Source organism: Pipistrellus kuhlii, unplaced genomic scaffold (assembly GCF_014108245.1).
Source record: "Pipistrellus kuhlii isolate mPipKuh1 unplaced genomic scaffold, mPipKuh1.p scaffold_m20_p_30, whole genome shotgun sequence".
NCBI classification, from domain to species: domain Eukaryota; kingdom Metazoa; phylum Chordata; class Mammalia; order Chiroptera; family Vespertilionidae; genus Pipistrellus; species Pipistrellus kuhlii.
Genome location: NW_023425530.1, coordinates 1,996,167 through 2,015,900, shown reverse-complemented (window position 1 = coordinate 2,015,900; position 19,734 = coordinate 1,996,167). Strand labels below are relative to the sequence as shown.

Below are 19,734 nucleotides of genomic sequence, written 5' to 3'. Positions count from 1 at the left end.
ATGGTGGGCAGCTCAGCGCCTGGCACAGAGAGAGCTCTCAGCCGACCGCAGGGCAGGGCCCTCCCTGAACCCTGGGCTCCAGGTCCCGGGCTGCTCCTTCCTTCTCTCCAGCCCTGGCCGAGCCTCATCTGCTGCCCGTTATTTCCTACAGCTCCCCGGGAGGCTGTTCCCTTCTAAGCAGCCACAGCGTCTCCCGGGAACTTGGTGATTGTGGCATCCTGCAGCCCCATGGCGCCTGCCTCGGTTTCCCTTTCTTGACCGTGGCAGGGCTGGTGCCTCAGGCTGCTTTCCCAAAGGAGGTGCAGGGAGACTTGGCTGCCTGCCGACCTGGCCACGTCTCTTCCTGCCCAGAGCTGCCTCGGGCTCCTAGCTGTCCTGTGTTTCTGCCCTAATCTCTTCCCATCTCTCTCCTAGGGCCTCTAGGTACTGCTGCTTGCTGTTTCTTGTTGGATGACACCCACCCCCGTTTCCATTCACCGTTTAGTTCTTAGCCAAGTAATAATATTGCCGTTAAGTCTGGAGGCAGAGAGATCCAGGCAAGGGGACAGCCAGTGCAAAGGTCCTGGGGCAGGGCCATACCTCTTTGTTGGAGAAATAGTGAGGAGGCCGTTGCGGTGGGAGCAGGCGAGCGAGTGGGGAGAGGGCAGGGAGGGGCAGGGGCAGGTCCTGCAGGACCTTGTGGGTTGGGGGAGGGGAGGTCTTGGTAAAGGCCGTGGACAGAGGAGGGATGGGATGTGATCCGGGTGCTCACAGGGGTGCCTTGCCTTTGGGGTGCGGACAGACTATGGGCGGTGAGGGTGGGAGTGCATTGGCCCCGGTGGGTGATGGTGGAGCTCGACCAGGAAGAGGCAAAAGTAACTGGGCATACCTGGGGCTAGGTTTCGAAGGCGGAGCTCACAGCACTTTTTTTTATATTCTCTCCGGGTCCCTTACAAATGACCCCACACTCGGGGACTGCTGGAAAGCAGGAGGGTCGTGGGCTTTGCAGGGTCTTAGCTTCTGTCCTAGCAAGTTCCTCCGGAGTTCATGGGGGCTGAAGAGACACTGTCCCTTTCTCTCCCGTGAGTGGTGACGGACCCTCTCCTCTCCGACTCCGCCCTGTGCTCCCACCCTCATTCCAACTTCGTCATCCTAACCCTGCCCTCCCCTCCCCACACCGGGCCCCAGCAGGCTGGGTGTGGAGCTCGTGGCCCGGCCCGCCTGTACCTGGAGTAGCCCCCTCCTGCCCGGACATCTAGCAAGGCCGGGGCTGCAGGAGCCAGGGGGTTACCGGGAGCTGCCTTGTGTAGAAGGCGCTGCTAGCCCTGCCCCCGTGGGCCGTGGAGAGTGGGGGGACCAGTTGTAGCTTGGGCCTCCCTGCACCAGGCCTTCCATGCAGGTGGCCCCTGGCCTCGCCAGCTGGTTTCCTAGGCGAGGAGACGAGGCTGGAATAGGGAAGTCACTCCCCTGGGGGGCCATGGGAGGCTGGGCAGCCCTGGATTTGAGCTCCTCCGTGCTGCAGGCTGGCTAGGCTGCCTTGGTTTCCCCAGAGGCTTGCTGAGGGCGCACCCAGCTAACCAGAGTGGTCTGGGCCGGAGCCCTCTTCCCCAGATGTGCAGAATCTGTGGGTGGGGCCAGCTGCTGTGGTCGCCCTGGCCTTAGCTGGGCCTCCACCTTCCTCGTCGCCACTTTTACCCTTAAAGGTCCCACGGCTGGACACAGAGTGAGGGGCTGTGCTCGGGTTCCGGTTTCCCCAACTGGTCGTGTCTGCGTGTGTGTTATAGTCTGTGTACATGCCTGTCTGCACATATGTGTGGACGAGGGGATCTGGCTTTGTGTGTCTGGATCATTGTCTGGCTGGGTGGAAGCGTGGTGTGCATGTGGCCTGTCTCTGTAGCCTGACTGTGTGCACGTATTCCAGCTTAGGGTCCGTGTGTTAAGTTGACCTTCCTGTGCACCGCAGATGTCTGACCCGATTCCATATTTATATTTCGCTGCAGCCCAACCGTATACCTGTATGGCTTGCCTGGCTGTGGCCCTGTGTGTGTCTCTTGTCTGGCTGTGTCTCTGATCTGACTGTGCCAGTGGTCTGACGATGTAGGTGTATTGTCTGCCCCTACGTGTGTGTTTTCTCTGACTGTGTTTGTCTGAGGTCTGATTGTGTGCCTGCCTGTGTTTGTGGTCTGACTGTGCGCACATTTATTTGCCTGACTTTGCGTGTGGCCCCATCTCTCTTGCCTGACTGTGTATACACCTGTGGCTGTTTCTGGACTCCCTGTCTGTCTGTGGTCCGACTGAGTGCCTGTCTATGGTTTGACCGGGCAGATTCCTTCTGTGAGTCTTGTTCTGACTCAAAGCTTGAGCTCTCCCTACCTCCATTCCCCTCCCCCCCTCCCCCCATCCCAGCTTCCTCACCCTCTGCCCTGGGTCATGACCGGCCACCACCCCGTCTCCCCTGGGGCTGCTCCATGGCTGGGCGAGGTGACCGCAGCAGGGTATTTTGGGAGCCAGATGATAGGGGCTGCCCCATCATTATGTGGCACTCGACCCAGTGGCCATGGCCCAGACACACCCAGAGTACGGCCTGGGGTGGGTGCAGGGCTGGCCTGGCCAAAAGGCTCTATCCTTGGGTCTCTCCTTGTCCCCCCCCTTCCCTCCCCCCCGCCTCTGCCCCGACTCTGGCCAAAGCGGAGACTGGGGAGAGGGCCACCCTTGGTTCTGCTCTTGCAACAGGGACCCTTCTGCCTTTGGAAGAGTTTGGATTCTTGTGGGAGAAACAGAATCTGAGTGATTAACATTCCATTTGATTTACAAACTACGGTGTACATTGTGGAGGATGATCTTAGTCATTTCTGGGGCCGTGGGATGTGGAATGGGGTGGGGGGCCGGCCTTGGAGGGGCCAGGGGGGTTCCGGAGGAAGTGACAACTGAGCTGAGACTGTCATGTGCTGGGAGGGAGGGGACAGCATTCTGGCAGAGGGCACAGCTTCGGGGAGACAGCTCAGGCTGTGGGCGGCTTCCTCCGGGGGCGGTGGGAGCCACAGCAGGTGTGGAAGCAGGGCAGGGCCGACAGGTGCGTGCTGGGAGGATCTGACGGGGGGCCCGACGGGCCAGGTCATAGGACAGGCAGCAGAGTGAGCTGGAACCTCATCCTTCCGGAGTTCCAGGCTGTGTGTGTGTGGGGAGTGGTGGGAGGGTGGGGAGATTGGGTGTTCAGAGCAAATGCTAGAGCTGTGTTCAATTCTGGTTTAGGATGTGGCTGGAGTCAGGGCTTCTGTCCATATTTGGGGTTCAGCCTGGTATTGGGACTCAGCTGGGTGTGGGGGCTTTTGCCGTTTGGGCTGCTATAACAAGGGACCGGTGGCTTACAAACAACAGACATTTATTTCTCACCATTCTGGGAGCTGAAAGTGCCAAGTCAAGGTGCCGGCAGGTCTGGAGTCTGGTGAGAGTCCGGCTCCTGGTTCATGGACATTGGCTTCTTGCTGTGTCCTCACAGCGTGGGAGGGGTTGGGGAGCTCTCTGGGGCCTCTGGCATCAGGGCACTAATCCCATTCAGGAGGGCTCCACCCTCACGACCTAATCTTCACCCAAAGGCCCTGCCTCCTAACACCACCACATTGTGGGTTAGGGGCAGGGACACAGGCGTTCCTCTGTAGTCGGGGCTCAGCACTTCCCACCCATCACCACCCTAGGACGCTCCCCCATTGTCCTGTAATCCTGTCTTCCCCATCCTGTGACCCTTCCGCTGCCCCCTTCCTCCTGCTGCCTCCTCCAGGAAGGCCTCCCGGATTCCCCCGCTCCCCTCTCACGGCCCCTCCCTTGTCTCTGCAGACGCTGCCTCATCTGACGACTGGCTCGGCTCGAGTCCTCTCTGCGAGGGACTGGGGCCACCCCCCCCTCCAGGGTGGAGGTTGGAGGTTGCAGGTCACTGCCAAGCATGGCGCCTACCTGGGGCCCTGGTGTGGCGTCTGTGATTGGTACCGTGGGCCTCCTTGTGGTCTTGCTGGGCGGAGGCTGCGCGGCAGAAGGTAAGAGCCTGGCGCAGGGTGTGCGGGGGTTTGAGTACGCATTTATGGGTGCCTGTGGGAACACTTGCCCTCCCCGGGGCTCCTGGTTTTGCCAAGTGGGGTCTCTGTGCGCCATGAATGTTACTGAGTAAGAAACCTACTATGCACCGAGTCCTGAGGGATTCAGAGGTAAATAATAACGATGGTATTTTTAAAGCAGTAACAGGGATGATGATGATGTCTGCTTCCCCAGCATCAACTCTGCACCAAGCCCAGAGCTAAATACAGACTTACCTGCTTCCTCTCCCTCCAGCCTCTCAAAAGCCAGCATGCCAATTCTGTTACCTCCCATATTTTCCAGTGAGGGAAACCTAAGGCTCAGAGTAGGCAGGGACTTAGTTGAAGTCTCTCACTCCCGAGTGAGTCAAAGAGTTACCTTCCCTTGCTGCAGGTAGAAACACCAGCACCTAGATGGCAGACACACAGGCATCCAAACCTTTCCAGGCAGAGCCAGGGGAGGCTTCGTAGGAAAGAGAGGGCATTGGACATGGGGCTTTATGGGTTTGTAGGAGTTCGCTGGTGGAAAGGAGTTAACACATGGAAAGAGGTAGGTGCAGTTTGGAGATGGGCAAGGCTGTGTTTCTGGCAGTAACATTATAGGACGAGAGTCAGCTGTGGGCCCAGCACCAAGATCCGACCCGCTATGAAGGGTCTAGAGGAGGCATCACTCAGACCCATGGGGACAGTGTCAGGCCAGAAGATAAAGGAACGGATCTTTGATCAGGCTGGTTTTGCTGAAGACCTTGGGCTGGTGACTCAACTGCCATTTCCTCCTTGATTGAATGAGACTCATAACATTATCCCTGTCCCAGGATTCTTGTGACAAAAGACACATGATAAGCCCCTGCATGCTGCCTGGCACATAGTAGGCCCACAATCCCACGTTGCTACAAGCATAGTAGTTAATGCTGCTAGGTAAGAACACCGGAGACACACACAGCTGTCGCGTCCATTGGTGCTTTTTCTCGTTGTCACATTGATTTTTAGTAAGTGCCTAACACGTCAGATCAACCACATAGCCTGATGAGATGAATGCTGTTATCACCATCCCGGTTGTACAGATGGGGAAACTGAGGCACAGCCAGGTTACAGTACAGCCAAGAAGTGGCTGTGCTCAGGTTTGAACCTGGGGTGCCTGGCCCCAGAGCCAGGGTTCCCCACCTTGGTATGAAACTGCCTCCAGTCCAAAGTCGGGGCGTGGCTGGGCTGAGAGGTGTCCAGTCCCCCCCAGGGCAGGGCCTGCGCCTTCCTGGACTCGCTATTTCCTGCGGTGGGAATGGCCTCTGTTATCAGGGCACTAATTCTACTCCGGAGGGCTCCACCCTCATGACCTAATCATCGCCCAGCGGCCCTAAGAATTTTTGGTTTTTCATTCATTATTTAACAGGGTTTCTCCCGGTGGGCACTGCGGATAGGGAGGCCTGGTCACTCTTTGCGGGGGGTGGGGGGCTGGGGGGGTGGTCCTGGCCACTGTGGGGGGGGGGCGGGGGTTAAGCAGCATTCCTGGTCCCACCCACTCAATGTCAGTGTAAAGTTTGAGGTGTAGAAAACTGACAACCAAGACATGTTAAAGTAAAGTTTATTCCCCAGTAATGAGCGGGACTCATTACAGAGGTAGAGAAATCAGAATTGAAGGAGTGGGGAGGAGAGAAAGGACCCAGCCGGGCTGCCTCCAGATGGACATGGAGGGGAGGCAACACGTGGCTGGTCTGGGGGTCTTATTAAGGGGAGGAATAGGAGAGGGTTGGACCCAGGGCGGAACAGGAAGGGAAGGGGTGGGCTCCAGGGCACTTTGGCACGTGCTGATTGGTGGTTCAGTGTCTTGGGGATGTCTCTGTGGCAGATGCCAATAATGTCACAACTCCGCCCACCAGTTGGGGGGAGGGAGAATCTCACATTCCAGACTCTTTGATATATTATATTTAAAAAATTGAGAGCCTGGGAGAGTCTGGGCAGGGGTTCAGGGGCTTTGTCACCATCCACCTTGCAGATGCTTGCATCGGCTCTGGGCTTCCCCCCCCACCCGCCTCAACCTAACAGTCAGGCGCACCCCCAATGTGACAACGATAGATGTCTGCAGACAAAAATGCACCCCCCCCCCCCCCCATTGAGAACCACTGATTGAACTACACTGGTTGAATACATTTGTATTTACTGCTCGCCGTTTTGCTCCACTGATCATTGCCAGCCTTGGCCTTGGTGGAGCTGAGCTCATCCCCTTTTCAGGTGGGGAAACTGAGGCCACAAAGGGGCCATTGTGAGGAGGGATGGAGATCGCAGACTTCTAGTCCCAGCTGGAATCCTGGCTTCATCATGTGACACGGGAGGGACTGTGTTCTCATTCACATAAGCACCTACCCTGTGTCAGGCACCGGCTTAGACACAGAGGACAAAGCAAACATCTCACCCCGGCGGGGAGCAGCCAGTCTGGCAGGGAGAGAGGATGGTGGGCATGCCCAGGAGCAAGACCAGCAGGGCCATGAGGCATGGGGGAGGGGCAGGGGCGGTCCCAGTGAGGCGGTCTCTTCCGTGCAGAGGCTTAAAGCAGCTCAGGACGCAGCTCACAGGTAACTGGGGAAGGGCCCCAAGCAGAGGGATGGCAAGTGCAAAGGCCTGAGGCAGGACTGCCTGGTTTGTTGGAGAAACAGCCGGAGGCCTGTGTGGCTGGAGCCGGAGAGGAGGGGAGGGCAGGGAGGGGAATGGGCTTGGGGAGGACTGGGCTTTATGTCTAGGGAGGTGGAAGCCCTGGAGGGCTGTGGGTAGAGGAGGGGCAGCAGCTGACTCACTGACACCCTCTGGTGGCTCCTGTGGGGAGGACAGACCGTTGTGAGAGACCTTAGGAGCTGAGGGGCCAGATGGGCGGTGAAGGGTGTGACCCAGGATGCCAGCACCTGGCATGTAGTGGGACTTGGCTCAGTGGGTGTTCCCTTTGGGAGCCCTCAGCTATGATTACTGGGTGGCTTCAGGTGTTGGTAGTGGGCTCAGTTCAAACCCAGGTCTCCGTCTTCAGGGCCGGGACATCTCGACCCCAGGAGGTGAGCCTGTTTAGCAGGAGCCCTGCCATCTGGGGCCCTGCAGGGGGGGCGATGGGCACCGAGATGGGCACCTCCAGCGTCAGGGAGTGGCCGAGGTCCTCAGGGAGAGGTTTGAGGTGGGGCCGTCAGGCTGCACAGAGCCTGGGGGAGCAGCCAGCGCCAGGAGGCGTGATCCTGCTGTGGAAATGGCTCCGGGTCCGGTGGGACCTTCCCAGGATGCCGTGGGCCGGCCCAGGCCGAGTTGAAGAGGACAGTGGGTGGGTCTTTGGATCTGGCACTGAGGGTTTCTTCTCTGCAGAATCCGAAGTGGAAAAACAGAAACCAGGCCTTTCCCAGCCTCCACGCTGTTGCCATCGCCACTCAGACCCTCAGTCTCTTCATCTAAGAAAGAAACGGGGCCTCCGGAGTATGCTCAGGAACAAAGACCCACAGTCCATTTATCAAGCCTGCTGTCTGCAGGGCTTGGGAGCCAGAGAGGGCCGGGTTGGAATCCTAGCTCTTTGCCCTTCACGAGCTGGGTGACCCCAGGCAGGCCACTCGCCCTTTCTGAGCCTCATCTGTGACAGGGGTAGTAAAATAGTGCTGAGCCCCACCAGGCCTCGCACAGAAGGAGCGCTTGCTGGCTCACACTGCAGCTACACTCAGTGCATATTTTCTGTGTCCTGGGCTCCTTCGCCAAGAGGAGGGGCGAGAACGAGAGAATCCGAGCACGCACCAGGAACGTCCTAGTGGTGGACGCAGTGGGGAGAGAGCTCTCCTGGGCTGGGGGCATCCCGGAGCCCCCGGGAGAGGCCGAGAAGGCCCCTGTGGCAGGGAGGAGGGGCAGCCCAGGAGTGAGTAGGCAGCCTCCCCGGGCCTGGTGTTCACGGGCATCGAAGAGACCCGTTTTCTCAGGGTCACTGGACACAGAGAGGCGGTATGGTGGGGTCCCGGAGAGTGGGCTGCCCGTACCCCTCCCCCCTGCCCGGTGGCACACAGCCGGGTCCTTCGGCCCCGTGGGTTCAGGGCTGTGATGGGGACATCCAGGCAGAGGTGGGGACCAAGGGGTTATTGACCCAGCCTTCTGTAATCTGAGAAGCTCCGGGGTAGGTGCTGGCCCAGTGGAGGTTGGAGCTGCCAGAGGAAGGGAGGAGAGGGGGAAGGGACTCCAGGGGGAGGAGGGAGAGCAGTGCTCCCCCTGTGTCTCCTCCCCGGATTGGTGGGGGTAGGGGAGTGTCCCCAGCTCTGATAAACAGCCGTGCCTCCCGCGGCCGCTCTGCCCTCCGCCCAGCGGCTCTGAGGGAGGGTTTTCCCAGGAGTGAGATTCCTGACCTGGCTGCAGTGATTTTCCCCGTGACCTTGGTTGGAGACCCATATGGCCCCTGTCACTGTTCCTGAGGCTCTGAGGAGGGGCAGCCAGCAGCCAGAGCCAGGAGGCGGGCCCAGCCCAGGGCTCAGTGTGGAGCAAAACACCAAAGTCAGGCTCAGGGCCTGGAGGTGATAGGAGCATCAGACAGAGAGAGGCCCCAGTTCACATTCAGGTGCCCTCATTTCTGAATCTGTATAGTCCCATCTCTACAATGGGGTCACCAGTCACTGCCTCAGAGGGACACACAGGAGTCGAATGAGGCCACACGTGCCACGTGCGGTGGGTCTGCCCATTTCCCAGAGAGATGGCCAGTGTCGACACCTGTCACACCAGTGGGACAGAGCCTGAAGGAGGGAGGTGCGGCCAGGCCGATCGCTGACGGGCACTCTGCTTTGTCAAGCCTCGCCCGAGCCGTGGCTGGGATAAGCAGCTCCCGGCGGTGGAACCTGAGGCTTCCCTGGGCTTTTTGGTGTTTCTGAGCAGCTAGGCGTTTCCAGCTGAAGCCGGCGGCCTCCGCGCGCTCCGCTGAGTTTGAGGGCTCAGAGGCCCAGGATTGCTGCCGCTGGAGGTGTTCAGCCCTTCTCTGCCTCTCCTCAGACCCCAAATGTTTACTTAATGGTTTTCTTTAATAAGTTTACCTTTTTTTTTCAATCCTTTAAAAATTTTAAATTTGTCTTTAAATAGTTCTAAGTCTAAAAAAGATACCTCTTTTCCTCCTGTGTCTAGCCACATGGTTTTTGTCCCTGGAGGTAGCCACTGTTTCTAAACTAACTCTCTAACTCTCTCTCTCTCTCTCTCTCTCTCTCTCTCTCTCTCTCTCTCTCTGTTTTTCTTCCCACATAAACAATAGCATTCACTGCACTTCCCTCCCCCCCCCCCCATTTCATGATAGGTGTTTCCCCTAATAGTTCATTTGAAAAACACCCTTGTTTCTTTTTTTACAGCTGCATAGTATTCTACTTCCTGCTGAGCCCCGTATTCCTTTACTCACTCCCCTTCGGTTGGATAGATAGATTATTCCCCTCGGGACCTTGTTCGGGCGGTCCTCGAGTCTGCTGGTAAAAACCTCAGAAGTAACTGAATTTGCTTTATGAGATACCTGTAGCTGGACTGTGAATGGGAGTTCAGTATCCCTTGGGGCGACTCAGAGGTTACTGTGAGAAGTCAATAAAAAGGAAACCATGTTATTAAACTCTGGCTGTCCTGGTGCAGATTGAGGCTCCTAAGGATGCTAAAGACATAGTAGTTCCCACATGACACTTTCGTGGAGAGACTGTCCGATCACTGTGAGGGGCAGACATCGTGGGCACAAGGGCCAGCCTGGTTCACACCCCTCCTCGGCCGCTGGCTGACTGGCTGCGTGTGTCCGAAGCACGTGTCTTGCCTGGCCAGTGCCTCGGCTTTCTCATGTGTGAAATGGGAATGAGGGTGGCCTGGCCTCTCAGCACTGTCAGAAGGATTAGATGGCTACTCATCTTAGATGTCACTAACCTGCTTGGTGCCTCAGTTTCCCCACATGTCTCACTAGGGGATGAGACCAAGTTATCTCCTGCCAAGTCTTTTCCAGACGAAAGACCCTTCATGGTTTGGCTAGTCACCACTGGGGGGGCCTCAGAATCTCAGGGGTCTCCCCTTCCACCCTCCCCAGTGGCACTGAGCGGGTAAGCCCCCCTGAGGCTGTGTGTGGGGGTTGATCCAGGTGTGGTTGGTGAGGTAGGCTGTGCAGACCCCGGATACCCACAGGTACCTTGGGGCAGGGTGTGGGGCGGGCAGTCATGGCAGTGTTTCTCCACCTTCCTTCTCTCTCCAGCCTTCCTGTTGAGCTCATGGGGTGGGTGACTCCATGACCAGGCCGGGGGGCTGAGGGGCATGTTTGCATGGCCCCATGGGCCCTGGCGCTTACCGGGACCTTTCTTTTTCCTGCTTTATCCCAGAGCCCCCCAGGTTCGTCAAAGAGCCCAAAGACCAGATCGGCGTGTCGGGAGGCGTGGCGTCCTTCGTGTGCCAGGCCACGGGGGACCCCAAGCCCCGGGTGACCTGGAACAAGAAGGGGAAAAAGGTCAACTCGCAGCGCTTTGAGGTGAGTTGGGGGTGTGGGGAGGCAGCCAGTGCCCCCGGATCGGGCCACAGCGGCTCCGTCTTGGAAGGTGTCCCAGAGACGTTCCCCAGACGTGACGTGGGCAGCCAGGGCCGGGCAAGCCTGGCCAGGCACCCTCTCCAGCGGGACCCTTCCCCCACTCGCTCCCTGCCACGGGGCCCACCCGCCCAGTGAGGGCCCTGCCAGGCTGGCTCACTCTGCCACCTTCCTGCTGTGTGGCCTCAAGCAGGGCCTTGCCCTCTCTGAGTCTTTTTTTTTTTTTTTTTTTTAATATAAACTTTTTTTTACTGATTAACAGCTGAATAGCCAACTATCAAATAACAAAATGTGTTTTACATTTGTACTACGTCTGCAAACCTAAAAATTCAACTGAAGCCATATATGTGTGACACCCGCAATTACTTAGTTGCCGACCCAATATTTTATTGATCTTTTACAGAAAGGAAGAGAGAGGGATAGAGAGTTAGAATCATCAATTAGCTGCCTCTTGCACACCCCCTACTGAGAAGTGCCCACATGCCCTTGACCAAAATCGAACCTGGGACCTTTCAGTCCGCAGGCCAACGCTCTATCCACTGAGCCAAATCGGTTCCGGCCTGAGTCTTTCCTGACACACAGACTCACATGCAACATCACTGCTCACAGAAAGAAATCTGGACACATGCACATGATTAGACATGCATGTTTCCATATGCCAGCCATACATGCTTAATGTGCATGGCGCACACCCATGTACACATAACACACTTTCCTTGTACATAGCCAGGCCCAGTTTTCTGCCTCTAGTGTACGCACATAGGACATCCTCACACTGGTGTGGACAGCCCCAGCGCCTCTCCCTGGCCCCGGGGACCCCAGCCTGGCCCTGACCTTTCTTCCCTGCGCGGCAGACGATCGAGTTTGACGGGAGTGCGGGGGCCGTGCTGCGGATCCAGCCGCTGCGGACGCCGCGGGATGAGAACGTGTATGAGTGCGTGGCCCAGAACTCCGTGGGCGAGATCACGGTCCACGCCAAGCTCACTGTCCTCCGAGGTACGGGGTCCCCCGTGGCGGTGGGGCGGCGCTGGGCCCTCGGCTTCGGGGTCAAACACGAAAGCATCTGTGGACGTCTTGCTTTGGCTTTTCTCTTTGGGAGGCCTTGCTCTCTCTTCTCTAGCCCCTAGTCCCACCGTGCCCAGAGCCTATGATAGGAGTGAGTGAGCATTTGCAGCAAAGAGGCGTCTTCAGAGATAGAGCCATCCTCCTTTTTTTTTTTTATCTCAATCACGCTCTTCTGATTACAAGAGGCTGACTGAACCCACTGGTTCAAGGAAGAGAAGGAATTCCTTGGTTCGTGTGGTTAAAACGTAAGCGTCCAGCTTCCGGTTCAGCCGGACCCAGGAGCTCATACAAGTGTCCTCAGAGCTCACGCTCTGCCTCAGGGCTTATCTTCTTGTACGTGGATCCTCAGATGGCGCAGTGACTCCAGGCTGCCAAGCCCCCACCCCAAGCGGGGCCACGTAGCCCAGGACCGTGCGCTCTGGCCCAGCTTGCCCACGCCTGAGCCAGGGACCGTGGCTGGAGGAACAGAGCACTCCGAATGGCAGAGCTCTCCTGGAGCCGATGGTGTGTCGGCCCCTCAGACAGAAACAGCTGTGTCCCCCTCCCCCACGCCCCACTTCCTCCTGCATTTGGTCACACTCCTTCCACAGGCTGTTCGCTGGCCTTTCAGGTGGGCTGGGTGGGGCACAAGGAAATGCTTCCTCCTCACAAACCAGCAGCACTCAGACAGCCTCGCCACACATCCCTGCCCAGCTGTCCTCTCCTGCCTTCTCTATCGCAAGGTGGTTGTAGCCCGGGATGCCTATAACCTGAGTTCAAATCCTGGTGCTGCCACTCTGAGGCTGTGTGACCTTGCCTGGGTTAGAGAACCTCTCTGGGCTGCAGTGTCCTTATCTCCAGAGCCGGATAATAATGACGCTCAGCACAAGGGATGGTTTCCTGGGTCAAATAAGTGGTCCTTACAAGTGAGAGGCTCACGCCAATTGAGACTCTCTGATACTATTATTATTCTCGTTTGAACAAGCCAGCTTGGCCACCGACCATTCTGCCGCTCTCAGGTGGGGGGGTTGCTCCTGTCCCCAGCAGGGGTGCCCTGACCCCCTCTGGTTTATAAGTACGAGCCCCTGTCGGCGATTAGGTGGGAGGTGGCCCACACTTAGCTCCCAGGGGCGTGTCCTCCCAGCGTCCTCCAGGGCAGCAGAGCCGCGGTCAGCGTGGAGCCCTGGGAGGAGGCATCCTGTCGGCCCCAGGGCGCCTCTTAGGGTCCCGCGCTCAGAAGCTCTGCTGTGACTGTCTGGAAATCCTTAGAAACGTTTTCACAGAGGCCCCCTCCTTTCCTGTTGCATGGGTCCTGGAGCCTGTCCTGCAGGGATGGAGGGAGGAGGGAAGAGGGAGAAGGAGGAGTCAGAGGCCTGGCCCGCCTTGCTCCTCCCGGCAGATATTTTTGCCCTGACCTTTCCTGGCATAGCGGGAACAGCCTGCCTCCCGTGCCCAGTGCCAGCCTCCATTGTAAGCTCTCCGAGCTAAGAGAACAAGCTGTGAATCTACTAAGTGCCCCGGGCGTCTGGGAAGGCTGTGTCTCCACTCCCCGCCCCCAGCCAGGCCTCCCTGGCATCTCTGTGCTCCGGCTGCTAGAAGAACAAGGACGGGAGCCTGGCTGGGCACCCAGCCCGGGTGATTGACCCAGGCCCTGAGGCCCCCCGTCCCTCCCCCCTCCCTGACACACACACACACTGAGCGTGGAACATCTGAGCTGCTGGGCCCGGCATTCCCTGCCTCTCCCTCCCTCCTTCCCTCCCCGCTATCTGATTGTGGACTCCACTCACGCCTCCCACGCCGTTGTTTTAATTAAACTCCGAGGAATAGGGCACAATGTGGTGCGTGATGAACAATTTCGTTTAATTAGGAGCTCGCAGTAACGTCAGGCGGCCTCGGCCTTCCCCGGCAGCCCCGTGCCTGCCCCGCCCTGGCTGGCTGCCACCCACACGTGCTCACGGGGACCCCAGCAGAGCTGCATGCACATGGGAAGTGCTAACATATGGACAGTGTGGGTGCGAGCATGCATGCACATATAGGGAAACAGGAGCACAGAGGGTGCAGGCGGACCAGCCTCCCTCATGCACAGGCCAGCTCCTAGCGCCATGAATCGAGGCCCTGCTGTTTGGGCATCAGCCTCTGGTGCTGTTATGGGCACTAATGAGATCCACCTTCTTGGCCGTTCAGCTCGGGGGCCTGAAGCACCTCAGACAGGGTCCTCGGCTCCCTCAGGCCCCGGCAGGTCCAGGCCTGGTTTGGGGTGCTGCAGCTGCCATCCCAGCCTCCTCTGGGCTCAGCCAGGCTTGGGTGCTAACCCCAGCCTTGCCGTGTCCTGCCTGTATGACCTGGCACAGGTGTGTGTCTGTTGGAGCCTCAGTTTCCCCCTCTGAAATAGGAGGGCACAGGAAGGTACCTACGCAGAGGCTGGCACGTAGTTAGCATTCAGGACTTGGGACTGGGGCCACTCACCCTCCCTGCAGCGCCCCCCTGCCTGGGCCGCGACCACACCCCTCCGTTCCCCTGAGGGAATAGGGTGATGTGGCTCCCGTCCAGGCTGGCTGTGCCAAGCCCCACCCTGGAGGGGTGGCATGTGACCACCGGGCCTTTGGCCTGTCTTCCCCCCTCTCTGTCCTCAGAGGACCAGCTGCCCCCTGGTTTCCCCAACATCGACATGGGCCCCCAGCTGAAGGTGGTGGAGCGGACGCGGACGGCTACGATGCTGTGCGCTGCCAGCGGCAACCCCGACCCCGAGATCACCTGGTTCAAGGACTTCCTGCCCGTGGACCCCAGTGCCAGCAACGGGCGCATCAAGCAGCTGCGATCAGGTGCGTGCAGGAGGCCGGGAGGATCGGGGAGTCACAGAGGGCAGCCGGGGGAGGGCAGCATCTCCAGGGCCCAGGCCCTGCGGGCTGACGGGGGACGGAGAGGCGGAGAGGAGGGCATTGACGACGGGGTGTGTCTTCCGAGCTGGACCAGTGGGGCTGTAACGGGGCCCAGACCGGCAGGGGCGGTGGAGCTGTGGTCGATGATAGGAGCAGAGTTCCTTAATTGTGGGCCAGTTTTGCGCAGTGAGTTCCCTGTGAGGCCCGGAGGATGGGGGCTGTCTGCAGTGCCCAGCAGCGGGGACACGGAGGGGGACAGACAGGCAGAGATGGTGGGCACCTGGAAGGTGATATGGTGAGAGGCTCTCCTGTGCTGACGAAGGAGGCGTCCCCAGAGGGGAGAGAAGCACAGACGGGGAAGGTGTGGGGACCGTGCAGAGCTGCAGGCGTGGTGTCTCCAAGGCGGAAGCCGTAGGGAAGTTATGGGCGACGCGGGCAGAGGACGCGGCGGCGGTTCCTTTTACTGGGGCGCAGACGGGCAGCCTCGCCTGGCTGGCGGGGGGCCTGGGGGCAGAACACAATGCCTTGGTCACCTCCGGGATGGAGCACAGCTGTCTCAGCATAGCACCCACGTGCCCCATCTGTGAGCCCATGTGTCTGGGGGCTGTGTGTGTGTCTTGTGTCCGTGTTCCCCTGCTTCACGACATGTCCATGTGTTTGTGTGATCCGGTCTGTGGCACATGGTTCGCCTTCTCTCAGCCACACGTGTACTCATGTTACAGTCCCTTCCATGCACCCGTGCCCAGGACAGTCCCCCCACGTGCACGCATCTCAGGCCACAGCCTTCTAGCACGCATGTGTGCAGACACAGGTGGTAGGGATGTGCCTGTGTGCACGCACGCATGTTTCAGTCCATTGTGAGCACACACGTTGGAACACGCCTTTCTGCTTTCTCTCCTCTTCTCCTGAGGACTCAGCCTGGGAGCCACCAGTGCCTGAGGCCTCCCCGTGATTCTCACAGCCCCTTCCTCACTGCCCGGCCCCTCTCTGCCCACCCCCTTCTCTGTTTCCCTCCCCAGGGAAGGCCCCGCCCTGAAGAAGGGTGGGCATTAAGACCAGAATTTCTGCGCCTGGGAGAGAGAGAGCCGGACCCCTCCCGGCCTGTCTGGAGATAATCTGCAGCTTTGGGGGTTCAGCTGGGGCCGTGGTCGGCAAACTCATTAGTCAGCAGAGCCAAACATCAACAGGACAACGATTGAAATTTCTTTTGAGAGCCACATTTTTTAAACTTAAACTTCTTCTAACGCCACTTCCTCAAAACAGACTCGCCTTGGCCCTGGTATTTTGCGGAAGAGCCACACTCAAGGGGCCAAAGAGCCGCAGGTTGCCGGCCACGTAGCCGGGGGAATGATGGCAACCTTGGGAATCCGGTTGCTTCGCTGTTGGCTTCCACCGTTGGCTCCCGGTATAGTGAGATGATCAGGAGCGTGGACCTCTCGCCCTGATGCCGGGTCAGATGTGCGCTGTGTCCCGGAGCAGGCCCTTGTCCTGGCTCGGGCCTCGGTCCCTGGCGCTGTGGTGAGGGTCCCGGGACGGACGGCCTGGCACGTAGCAGGTGCTCAGGGAGCATACGCTGCTCTGTGAATCCCAGTAAATCTGATCGCTCTGCCTTTCCCTCCGCACCCGCGCCCTCGCGTTGACCTGCGTCTGCGTGACCACCCGTTAATGATCCTGTTCTCTCTTTCTTGTCCCTCTGTTGTAAACGTTCAGAAACCTTTGGTAAGTCTCATTTCTTCACCGTGTCAACCACTAACACCCCCTCTTCGCCCCCCGCCCCTGCCCCTCGGACTAACAGCCACCGTGACAGTAAGCCTGGCCCACTCCGCGTGGCATGTTGACTAACCCGCCCTCCCCCGCCAGGCGCCCGGAGGGAGCCGCAGAGAGAGGAGCCCCAAAGGGAAAGAGGAAAAGAGGCAAGGCCCCACGGGGCCGCTCCAACCCCAGACTGGGTGCTGAGGGGAAACCCGGAGCTCTGCATAGAACAGCCCACCTGCCCCATTCTGGGCCTTGACACTGCTGGCGGAGGTGAAGTTACAGAAGCCGGGGGCTGGGGCTGGAGTGAGATGGGAGTGTTCTCGCTGGGCTGGTCATGGGCACTGCTCACCCTCTCTTCCCAGCATCTTCCCTGAATTCCCTGACGCCAGTTGCTGGGCTCATTCTTACTCAGGTGAGAATGACTGGTAGCGGCCCATGATTTTTCCTCCTTATGTTTCCTTGGCTGCATCCTTTTCCTCTCTCCGCAGTGGCCATGGTCTGTTTGGGCACCTGGGAAGAAGTCCTGTGCACTAGCCTCTAGCTTCTACCATTGGGGCTACTGTAGTGAAATAGCCCAAAGCAAGGGCTGGCCTAGACTCGCAGCTGTCCTCGATCCTTCTTCTCCCCATGGCAGCCTTAGGCAAATTCTCCTTTCTTCTCTGTAAGGAGGAGAGGGTGGCCTTGTCCGGTTGAGGGTTTTTTGTTCAGGCTAGAGAGCCCCCAACCTGATAGGCTGGATAGCTGAGTTCAAGGCCCACCCCTGCCTTTGACTCATGGTGTGACAATTCCCTGGCCCCTCTGGGCCTCAGTTTGCCTGTCTGTAAAATGGGCTGGGGCCATGCAAAGGAGCTGGCGTGTTTTTTTCCCCCCGCCCTCAACATCTTCTCTGCCTTGGCCTTGTGGCCCCTTGTCCTCAGCGGGGTTATGAGCTATCATTGGGGGAGTCAGGGAGACACCCCCCAGAAGATGAGCAGAGGGGGAGACGCTCCTTTTCCTGTCCCCTGGGTTGTCTCTGCCCCCGTACCCACGTGGACACACAGAGCCCCTTTTTCCTCTTTCCCTTTGGAAGCAAAGGAGACTGCAGGGCCCTCCCTCTTCCTTAAAGCCCCCTCCCTCCCTCCCGTCTGTCCTACGTGGCCTGTTGGTAACACCTTCCCTTTGCTTTATTAATGCCCGGCCCTGGGGCACTAACACATCTCCCACCGTCGCTAACACGATTCCTGAGATCCCTACTGCTCCCTGCCCCGCCCGAGAAGGCAAAAGGAAGGGGGTCATTGATCTCGCTCCCTCCGCCCAGAAGGAAGGCAGCCAGCAGGCCTGCCGGGCATAGACCCCCGGGCGCTCGATGCCCTCCCCGGGGACTGCCTGCCTGCCCGAGGGAAGCCCTCCTGGCTGACAAGCCCTGCAGCCCACCCTGCTCCTGGGAGCCTTGCCTCCGCTCCGCGCGGCCTCTGCAAGGCCCTTAGGCCCAGGCTGGCTCTGGCTCACAGCCTGGCCTGCCCACCCCGGGGCCCCCGGCCCCCAGCACTGCCTCCTGTCGTTCACCTGACTCTCTCTGCTTCCCTTTCAGAAAGCACTCCGATCCGAGGTAAGAGGCTCTCTGCTCGCCCACCCACCCACCCACCCACCCACCCACTCATGCTCTCTGGCTGCCCACCCAGCCCCTAGGCTCCGCGGGGGGCTGCCTCAGGCCTCCCCTTTGCTCCCCACTACACGTCTCCTCCTCGACACCCTGCCCAGAGTCCTTCCATCCTCTGTGTCTGTGTTGCTGTCTGTGGCTGGAGGGCTGCGTCCGTGGTGGCTCCGCAGGCCAGCGGGCTGCAGGCGTGGGGCCGCCGCCTGCTCAGGCAGGGGCAGCGCCTCCCGTGCCCACCCAGAGGGGAGGAGCCAGGCTGGTGACCATGGCTCTGTGTGCAGCCCTGGTCCATGTCCAGCCTCCACCTTCCCATTGGTAAAGTGAGTGCACAGAGGGGCCTCCCAGCTCTGCGGCTTAGATCTGGGGCTTCCAGCCGAGGGGTCCGGGAGACCGGCGGTCTCCACGGTCTGACGTTAGCCCCTTGAACTGTCCCAGAGAACGGGCTAGAATGGGCCCGGATGGGGCCCTAGAAAGAGTCTGCATCCGATTCTGTGTTTCTGCGGAACGCAGTGTGACTGGGGCGGCCGCTCTCCCTCTCCGGGCCTCTGTAGTGATACTTGCATTCCTGCTTCCCAGAGCCTGGGAGTTGGGAAGGTAGGAATGTTAATGGGGCCCTTTACCTCTCAGTTGACATGTGCCAGGCCACTCCCCTGGGACAGCCTCGAACAAAGCTAGGAGGCGGGGTCTGCCCTCTGCTCCCTGGATCTCCCGACTCTCGGTGCCAGGGCCCCTGACGGGAGCCTGGGATTCTCACCCACTTGCAGATCCTCACCCGTCTTCATTTACAGGTCAACAAGCACACGGGTCCCGGCCCGTGATTCAGGCGCAGAGCGGTTCTCAGTCTTTACTGACTTGTGGAAGTGAGGGCACCCTAGAGCTTGATTCCCGGTGTCCCTGGGGAAGTCTTGGGCTCATTTCCGTTTGCCTACGGGCACTGAAGTGCTTGATCGCAGCCTGTGCTGTCACTTTTTTTTTTAAGTATATTTTATTGATGTTTTACAGAGAGGAAGAGAGAGGGATAGAGAGTTAGAAACATGGATGAAAGAGAGTCATCAACCAGCTGCCTCTTGCACACCCCCTACTGGGGACGTGCCCGCAACCAAGGTACATGCCCTTGACCGGAATCGAACCCGGGACCTTTCAGTCCGCAGGCCGACGCTCTATCCACTGAGCCAAACCGGTTTCAGCGTGTATTTTTGAGACGTTTCATTCACTCTTCTGTGCTCATGGGAAGTGACGTCTGCTTTGTGCCTGCGCTTTCTGACGTGCTGAGGGGAACTCGAAGAGCTGTGATTGGGGCCTGTGCTTGTGAACGTGCTTGAGAAAACCGGCCCCTTTAAAAGCCTGTTCGCTCATGACCAGCAAACCCTTTGAGTCAGGCCGGTGGTTTCAAGCCTCCTCGGTGTGTATCGCTCCCAACATCCTTTGCTCTAACTATCGGCAGGGGTGACCCCGTCCTGAAGTTTTGTCCAAAACCTTAGAGAATGACAACCTTGCCTCCGTTGGCTAATGGCCCTGTGGGCTTTGGGGCCTGTGGTCGCGGACCCGTGTGAGGAAACCAGACCCATTAGTATGTTCCCCTGCACACGGGCACCGGTCACACCGGCACAGCACCCCCGGCTCCCGCTTCGCACATCACCGGGGTGGCCCGCCGGGTCCCCGGGGTCTCGGGGTGACCACGGGGGTTACGAGTGCTAACCCCGTCTCTCCCTTTGCAAACACGCCTTCTTGGCACACACCCCCCGGCTATAGTTCGTGTTGGCGGCCGTGTGTGAGGCCCAGCCCGGGACCAGCTGCGGAGTGTGGTGTGTTCAGGATGGTAGGGGCTAGGCGCGGGGTTGGGAGTGGGGGGTG

At 59.0% G+C, this 19,734-nt stretch overlaps 1 protein-coding gene across 18 annotated transcripts in view; it reads left to right on the top strand.

Moving 5' to 3' along the window:
- The window catches only part of PTPRS (protein tyrosine phosphatase receptor type S), a 99,523-nt gene that overhangs the window by 33,211 nt on the left and 46,578 nt on the right, over nt 1-19,734 (top strand). For 10 of the 18 annotated variants that reach the window (XR_006743043.1, XM_045589120.1, XM_045589130.1 and 7 more), the window contains exons 2-7: nt 3,814-4,010; nt 10,367-10,512; nt 11,421-11,562; nt 14,244-14,432; nt 16,200-16,208; nt 17,815-17,832. Coding sequence is in view for 17 of the 18 variants with exons in the window: in XM_045589120.1 (XP_045445076.1) it covers nt 3,920-4,010; nt 10,367-10,512; nt 11,421-11,562; nt 14,244-14,432; nt 16,200-16,208; nt 17,815-17,832 (595 nt within the window). In the remaining variant the exon portion in view is untranslated. The remainder of the gene's footprint in view (nt 1-3,813; nt 4,011-10,366; nt 10,513-11,420; nt 11,563-14,243; nt 14,433-16,199; nt 16,209-17,814; nt 17,833-19,734) is intronic. The other 8 variants (XM_045589134.1, XM_045589131.1, XM_045589127.1 and 5 more) reach the window with 1 other exon arrangement.